The 8,730-nt window shown below is 40.8% G+C and overlaps 1 protein-coding gene and 1 non-coding gene across 2 annotated transcripts in view; one reads left to right on the top strand and one right to left on the bottom strand.

Annotated features, from left to right (window-relative positions):
• Nucleotides 1–8,543, top strand: part of MCM6 (minichromosome maintenance complex component 6) — a 50,455-nt gene extending 41,912 nt beyond the window's left edge. The window contains exons 14-17 of the mRNA XM_023515854.1: nt 1,801–1,936; nt 2,816–2,971; nt 4,813–4,952; nt 8,143–8,543. Of these exons, the coding sequence (XP_023371622.1) occupies nt 1,801–1,936; nt 2,816–2,971; nt 4,813–4,952; nt 8,143–8,259 (549 nt within the window). The 3' untranslated portion in view covers nt 8,260–8,543. The remainder of the gene's footprint in view (nt 1–1,800; nt 1,937–2,815; nt 2,972–4,812; nt 4,953–8,142) is intronic.
• LOC111726791 lies at nt 3,689–3,793 on the bottom strand. The gene has a single exon (XR_002774488.1). It is a non-coding gene; the product is annotated as a U6 spliceosomal RNA (small nuclear RNA).
• Nucleotides 8,544–8,730: the final 187 nt, after the last annotated feature.

Raw genomic sequence — 8,730 nt, 5'->3', positions numbered from 1 at the left:
TAACTCCATGAGTAGGGCACCAGCCACATACACTAAAGGTGGAGGGTTCGAGCCCGGCCCAGGCCTCTTAGACAACGACAACTGTAACCAACAAAATGGCCAGGCATTGTGGTGGGCTCCTGTGGTCCCAGCTATTTGGGAGGCTGAAGCAGGAGAATGGCTTAAGCCCAAGAGTTTGGGGTTGCTATGAGCTGTAACGCCACAGCGCTCTCCCGAGGGCAACATAGTGAGACTCTGTCTCCAGAAAAAAAAAATCTCAACTGCTTAAAACAGATCTTATTTTTTCCATACTACACATCCATTAGGTCAGCAAGTGACACTCCTTTCATGTCATTCAGATCCAGGCTAATATAAAGGTATGATCTTGACATATGGTTCCATGATGACAGAAGGTGAGGGGAGAGAAAAAGTAGCTCACCACCTTTTTTCTTTACCTTTTTTTTTTTTAAGAAATCACTTATTGTATTTTATTTTATTGACAGAGATTTTTTTTTGTCTCCCTTGGTAGAGTGCTATGGCATCATAGCTCACAGCAACCTCAGACTCCTGGGCTTAAGCAGTTCTCTTGTCTCAACCTCCCAAGTAAATAGGACTACAAGTGCCTGCCACAGTGTGTGGCTATTTGAATCAAGGTCTCATTGTGGCTCAGACTGTGAGCTCAGACAGTCCACCCACCTTGACCTCCCCTAGCGCTAAGATTACAGGTGTGAGCCACCATGCCCAGCTTTTTTTACCTTTTACTCCCAGATTACACTGCCGCTCACATGTCTCTAGCCACAGAAATAATGGCCATCTCTAAGTCCAAGTGAGTAGAGAAGTAAGAAGTACCTTCCTACCATATGCCAGACTGAGAAAAGCAAACATTTGTCCACAGCTCTGATAACTACCGCAAATAAATAATCTTCCCACTTGATTCTTTTTTTTTCCACTCTGTAATTTTTTTTGTTTGTTTGTTTGTTTTGAGACAGAGTCTCACTATGTTGCCCTTGGTAGAATGCTGTGGCGTCACAGCTCACAGCAACCTCCAACTCCTGGGCTTTGGCTATTCTCTTGCCTGAGCCTCCCAAGTAACTGGGACTACAGGCACCTGCCACAATGCCCGGCTATTTTTCAGTTGTTAGCTGTCGTTGTTTGGCAGGCCTGGGCTCGGCTCTGACCCAGCAGCTCTGGTGTAGTTGGCTGGTGCTCTAGCCACTTGAGCTACAGGCGCTGAGCCTCACTCAGTTATGTTTTAAACTTTTCTTCGTGTAGTATTTGCATGATTTTTGTTGAGTTTATTCTTCGATATTTTGCTATTTTTCTTGGTAGTAAAGGTAGAAACTTTTTTCCATTTCATTTTTTTGTCTGGTTTCATTGCAGTATAATATTGATGCATGTACCCCAGTTTATTCACACATTCTTTCGTTAGTGGGTGTTTGGATAGTTTCTAGTTTGAGTTCTTATGGGATATATGTGTCTTTGGGACTACATGATATATTTTACATTTCTATGAGTACTTCCCTAGGGGTAGAACTGTTGGGCCATTAGTTACACAAGTATTGAGTAAAAACTATCAAACCATTATATCAATTTCTGTTTATACCTGTAAAAATGAAAGTTGTTCTACATTCTTGACACCACTTGCTATTATCAGTCATTGTAGCCATTGTGGTAAATTTATAGTGCTGTCTCACAGCATCAGAGTAAGAGAGTGCGTTTGTGAGAAAATCAGAATACCACTTATTTCATTTAGAGAAAAAATCTGTTGAGTATATCAAGAAGACCAACTTAAACTGAATAACCTCATCTTCATTGGTTTAGGTTCAACCTAAACATGTGAAGGAAGCTTTCCGGTTACTGAATAAATCAATCATCCGTGTGGAAACACCTGATGTCAATCTAGATCAAGAGGAAGAGATCCAGATGGAGGTAGATGAGGGTCCAGGTGGCATCATTGGTGAGATTTATTCATGTAACTGTTATGTCTCGAGCTGGGAACCAGAAAGTTTTCTGACATGTCATATGGCAAAAGCACACTTGATGATTATGAAGTTCTGTGTAGCAAAAAAGAAAAAATAGATATTGAGCTATATTAACTGTTGACAAGTTAAGATATGATTAAATTATTGATTTTTAAATATATATGCTTAGCCACGCATGGTAGATGCACCAAAGTGGTGATAATGGACTTAAATCCTCTGGCTTCTCCACCCTTATTTGTATTATTTTATATTTATTTATTTATTTATTATTTTTTAGAGATAGCGTCTCACTTTATTGCCCTCAGTAGAGTGCTGTAATGTCATAGCTCACAGCAACCTCCAACTCCTGGGCTTAGGCCATTCTCCTGCCTCAGCCTCCCGAGTGGCTGGGATTACAGGCACCTACCACAATGCCCAGCTATTTATTTTTGTTGCAGTTTGGCCAGGGCTGGGTCCAAACTCACCACCCTTGGTATATGGGGCTGGCACCCTACCCACTGAGCCACAGGCACTGCCTCCTTATTTGTATTATTATTTTGCTTTTAAATTTAAGACATTTTTCCAAGCACATTAGAACAAATACTAGAATTTTTTAATTTGTTTATGATGCTGCAAGTGGATTTTTAGATCATGAAGTTTAGATCTTCTAGCCCTCATATTCCTCCCAAGTTATATTTTGTCTTCACTGCTAGAGTTTATAAATTTGCTTCTGATGTATTTATAAAATTTTATATGCAGTATATAACTGTGTGCTTGTTTTGAAATTAATATTAAATATAAATAGTATATTTGTAAATATTTGACAAGGGAATTTAGAAGCACAAAAACAAAATTCTGATAAATTTTTTACTTAGGTCATGATGACAGTCCTGCACCTGTAAATGGAATCAATGGCTACAGTGAAGATATAAATCAAGATTCTGCTCCCAGAGCCTCCCTAAGGCTTGGCTTCTCTGAGTATTGCCGAATCTCTAACCTTATTGTACTTCACCTCAGAAAGATGGAAGAAGGTGAGTGTATACCTAGCACTACTTACGTGCTCAGTTGTTTGCTTAAGCTGTATTCACATAGGCCACTTTAGATTGCCATTTTTCTATCAGAAGAGGTGATCAGTTGCTAGGCAAGCTCACTTTAGCAAAGTAAATACATGGAGTATCAGCATACCTGCTAGCTTGAATATTTCCCACCAAATCTCATTGAACTCTGGCCCCTGGGCTGACAAAGAACCATTGGATGAGGACCACTGGCATCATCCGAGATAATATTCTTCAACCGATTGACCAACCTATCAGGTCTAGGAGATGCAACAGCTTGGAGCCTTTACAGACTCCCCAAACATTACAGGCACTGCACTTGCCTGTAGCTCAGCGGCTAGGATACCAGCCACATACACGGGAGCTGGCAGGCCTGCCAAACAACAATGACAACTGCAACCAAAAAATAGCTGAGCATTGTGGCAGGTGCCTGTTATCCCAGCTACTTGAGAGCCTGAGGCAAGAAAATTTCTTAAGCCTAGAAGTTTGAGGTTGCTGTGAGCTGTGATGCTACGGTACTCTAACCCAGGGGGAGCTTGAGACTGTGTCTCAAAAAATAAAATAAAAAATCACTGAGAACTCCACCTCATGTCTTGCTTATAGCTCGATACATGCGGAACTTCTTTCACATGGAGGAAGAGCTACTTGCTGTCTCCTATTTCATAGTTAATGAAGCCAAACTGATCTTTCGTAAAAAATATGGAACACTTCGCAAATTTGCATGTCTTCCTTGCTTAAGGGCCATGCTAATTTTCTCTATATCATTCCAATTTTAGTGTATATCCTGTCAAAGTGAACACTGCCTTGGACTTTTTTTTTTTTTTTTGAGTGAATGCCCATGAATTTCACATCTAGTAGATTCCATTTCTGTATAGACTTCCTCTTTCCAAAGAGGAAAAGCTGTATTTAAGAACTTTTGCTTGGCTTGGTGCCTGTGACTCAGGTGGCTAAGGCTCCAGCCACATACACCTAAGGTGGCGGGTTCGAATCCAGCCAGGGCCCGCCAAATAACAATGATGGCTGCAACCAAAAAATAGGTATTGTGGTGGGCGCCTGTGGTCCCAGCTACTTGGGAGGTGGAGGTAGGAGACTCTCTTGAGCCCGGGAGTTGGAGGTTGCTGTGAGCTGTGAGGCCACGGCACTCTACCCAGGGGGACAGCTTGAGGCTCTATCTCAAAAAAAAAACTTTTGCTTAGCCAGGCTCAATGGCTCTCGCCTTTAATCCCAGCACTCTGGGAGACTAAGGCAGGTGGATTGCAAGACTGAGACTACATCTCTACTAAAATTAGAAAAACTAGCAAGGCCTTGTGGTGAGCACTTGTAGTCCCAGCTACTTGGGAGACTGAGACAAGAGGATTGCTCAAGCCCAAGAGTTTGAGGTTGCTGTGAGCTATGACGCCACGGTACTCTACCCAGGACAATAGAACAGGACTCTGTCTCAAAAAAAAAAAAAAAGTTTTGCTTGCTTTTCTTTTATTTCTTCTAATTTATGCTTTCAGTTGCTGTTGGCAAACATTCTCTTAGATGGAAAAGCGGAAGAAGATGAAGAAAAGACCTTCGTACTTTGAAATCTTAATAGCTTTAAGAAACTTGTTTCTTATAATCTCTATTTTATTAGGTTTTTCTCTTAGGGATAAAGTAAGGTGTACTTAAGTGCAAGTAATAGAACAGGTTATTTCAGGCTTATGCTAAAGATGTACTTTGTGACAGGTTGATGGTTATCTAATCTGTACGTTATCTTGTATATGCAAATCCAAACGACTGACAATACATTTTGCTAGAATAATTTAACCCTTTTAAAATGTTTTTTGTTGCAGAAGATGATGAATCGGCATTAAAGAGGAGTGAGCTTGTTAACTGGTACTTGAAGGAAATTGAATCAGAAATAGACTCTGAAGAGGAACTTATAAATAAGAAGAGAATCATAGAGAAAGTCATTCATCGACTGACACACTATGTATGTATAACTTCACTTGCTCTAGTATTAATAAGGAAGGGAGTTCATGCCTTATATTTGTAGGTTTATTTTGATGTTTGTGTGTATTGAATCATGGGAGTGTAGTAAGAATTGAGTTATAAAACAAAGAAGTAACAGCAAGACTTGTTTAAGACTGCTTAAACAAGGACTGTAGTCCCAGCTTACTCAGGAGGCTAAGGCTAGAGGATCTCTTGAGCCTAGAGGAGTTTGAGCTTGTTGTAAGCTATGACACCATGGCATTGTACCCAGGACAACAGAGACTCTATCTCAAATAGGGAAAAAAGTATTGAGAGAAAAGTGTACAAACATGTGCCCATCCTTATTTGAGGTCTACATATCTCAAATGGACAGTTCCTAACTTTTGTCTTAGCCTTACAATGGCACTGCCCAATGCAATTACTTTTCCCTTGTCTCACTCTTACTGGGCCAGTACTACCTTCTCTCCACTTGTATGAACTGGTCTTTCCCAGACAGGCTCCCGCGTCAGCATCATTTGTCACAGTTGATCACTCCTAGAAATATTTTATTCACCTGCCTTCTGAGTCACCATGCATGATATAGGAAAGTGGAACCTAAAACCAGGGTCCAGCCTAAAAGCCATGAGGGTTCTTTTGGCGCCTAAAAGCCATGAAGGTTCTTGGCTTCGTGCAGGAAAGAATTCCAAGTGCTAGCCCTAAGGTAGAGATGAAAACAAAATTTATTATGGAGCAAGCAAGCTACTCAATAGATAGAGCAGCCCCCATACATTGCTGGAGAACTCTATTTATGGCTAACTGTTGATTATATGCTAAATAAGGAATGGATTCAAGAATTTTCTGGGAAAGGAGTGGAGAATTCCCCAAACTCCTCCTCTTCATACCACATGAAGTAACTTCTAGAGGTTGTCATGGTGATCATAAGCCCTCATGGCATTGGCAAAAATTTCTTTTAGTATGCTAATACCTGTAAACCGATATTATGAGCAACAAGGGCTAGCAGAGGTTTTTATTGCTGTCTTGGCTCTAACTTGTCAAACCTCATCCTGTTTTTGTCAAGATCTTAGTGCATGTCTTTCGACTTCTTAATGAGCAGGGCCTGACAGTTTCCTATCTCTACCATATTCTCCCAAGTCTTCTGTTTCACTGGTTATTTTGCTCTTGGTTCCTTTCATTGAATCTTTCTGGTTTTGTTTTGTTTTGTTTTTTTTAGAGACAGAGTCTCATTTTGTCACCCTCAGTAGAGTGCTGTGGCGTCACAGCTCACAGCAACCTCCAGCTCTCGGACTTAGGTGATTCTCTTGCCTCAGCCTCCCAAGCTAGAACTACAGGCGCTCATCACAATTCCCGGCTATTTTTTTGTAGCGGTTTGGCTGGGGCTGGGTTCGAACCCGCCCCCCTAGGTATATAGGGCCAGCACCCTATTCACGGAGCCACAGACACTGCCTAATTATTTACATTCTTTACTTGAATAATCTTATTTGTCTATGAATTTACCCATCTGCCAATTTTGTTTTTTGTTTTTTTTTTTGAGACAGCGCCTCAAGCTGTCTCCCTGGGTAGAGTGCTGTGGCATCACAGCTCACAGCAACCTCCAACTCCTGGGCTCAAGCGAGTCTCCTGCCTCAGCCTCCCAAGTAGCTGGGACCACAGGCGCCCACCACAACACCCAGCTATTTTTTGATTGCAGCCGTCATTGTTGTTTGGCGGGCCGGACTGGAATCGAACTCACCACCTTAGGTGTATGTGGCTGGCGCCTTAGCCACTTGAGCCACAGGCACCAAGCCAAACCATTACATGGCCAGCTCTCACCTATACTCTAAATATCAGATATTAAAAAAAAAAAAAAAAGTAAGCACCAGATGTAGCTGGTTGCCTACTGATGAACTAATAGGCAATGTTAGTTCAGGTAATATGTTCAAAAACAGAGTTCTTTCCTCCATTACTTTTATAGTGTGGTCCCATTTACTCAGTTGCTATCAGGAGTGACCTTTTTCTTCTCTACCACAAATTGGAAGAATAAGAGTTGCCTTTGGCCACACTTTGTACAAAAACTAACAAAAGCTATTGAGCAAAAAAATTTGAAAAGGTCTATACATATTTTTCATGGTATCTGACACCACAGATAAGCCAAACACTTAGCACACAGGCTACAAGTTGTACACTGATGCATAACCCAAAGCCTCGGAGTCGATTTTTAATGCCTTGATTCCACTCTCTCACAGCTCCTTTAACAGCAAATCCTCTGAACCCTACCTTCACTATATGTGTATTTTCTGTTCCTTTTTCACCACTTCATCAACCCACCCAAGCCACCATGCTTGGATTCTTGGGAGCCTCCTATTTCCTTCATGTTGGCTCTCTCTCTGCTCAGCAACCAGAACCAGATAGGTCTTTTAAAAACATAAATCAAGTTATTTCACTTTAGAATAAAATCCAGTCTTCTTGTTGTAGCCTGCAAAAGCCTAAATAGTCTAGCCTTTGTCTATCCTTTTCTGGTGTCTGCTCAAATGTCACTTTTTTTTTTTTTTAATGACAAGTCTTGCTTTATTACCCTCAGTAGAATGCTGCCACATCATAGCTCACAGCAACCTCAAACTCTCAGGCTCAAGTGATCCTCTTGCCACAGCTGTGCAGTGGCTAACTATAGGCACCTGCCACAATGCCCAGCTAGTTTTTCTGTTTTGTTGGTTTTTGTTTTGTTTTGTTTTGTTTTTGTAGAGATGGGGCCTCACTCTTGCTCAGGCTGGTCTCAAACTCCTGAACTCAAGGGATGCTCCCATCTCAGCTTCCCAGAGTGTTAGGATTACAGACATGAGCTAGCTACCACACCCAGGCTTAATGGCACCTTTTCAAACAACTCTTTCTTACTTTGTGTTTCGTAGTGCTTCCTGTCTTTTTTCAAGTTATATTTACAAGCATTGATATAATGTGCCAAGAAACTTTAGAAAAATCACAATTCCTATTTAGCTTGCTTACATATTTGTTAATTTTCCAAAAGGGGTTTAAGTCAGCATCCTAATGGGAGGGCGTTTTAGCAGAATACTGATAGTGGTTTTTAAGGTATAAGCCTTTGGTGGGAAAATGAAAGAAAATGTCAGTAGCAAACATTCAGAAGTAGGGTCCAGTCTTAGGCATTTGGACATGTTTATGATAGTGCTGGAGCCCTAAGGACAAATATTTGTGTTTCACAGGATCATGTTCTAATTGAGCTCACACAAGCTGGATTGAAAGGCTCGACAGAGGGAAGTGAGAGCTATGAAGAAGATCCTTACTTGGTAGTTAACCCTAACTACTTGCTTGAAGATTGAATTAATAAAGCAAATGACCAGAACTGAGGAACTGTGGCATACCACCTTCTGACTTAGAGCCTGGATGGAGCTCTGCTACAGAAAAATATGTTTCTGGATATGGATACTTCAGGAGTTGAGAAACAAAGAACTAAGTTGATGATCCTTTGTGTCACATGTCTGTCACACACTTTTATTCCAATCCATGCCTCAGCACTTTCTTTAATGTGCTTCTTGTCCTGATAAAATTGGGGGCCAGTAATAAGTGATTTCTGTAACATAAAGACGTTTGTTTTTATGTATAGGAAAAGTCCCGTTACTTTTATGGATGTGGTTATCTTGTTGAGAAAAATATACTTTTTCTGTTGCCAACTATCTGCTTTTATTCATAAAAATAAAATGTTCTGAAGTTATCTTTCTTTTTTGCTTAATATGGGGTGAGTAGATAGAGGTATGCTATTATGGATCCTAGGATGAGGTTCCTATGAGGAA

This window comes from Otolemur garnettii, unplaced genomic scaffold (genome assembly GCF_000181295.1).
Source record: "Otolemur garnettii isolate 467f Iridium unplaced genomic scaffold, OtoGar3 scaffold00080, whole genome shotgun sequence".
In the NCBI taxonomy this organism is placed as follows: Eukaryota; Metazoa; Chordata; class Mammalia; order Primates; family Galagidae; genus Otolemur; species Otolemur garnettii.
Note: the sequence above shows the minus strand (reverse complement) of the source record. Positions and strands in the feature narration are given on the sequence as shown.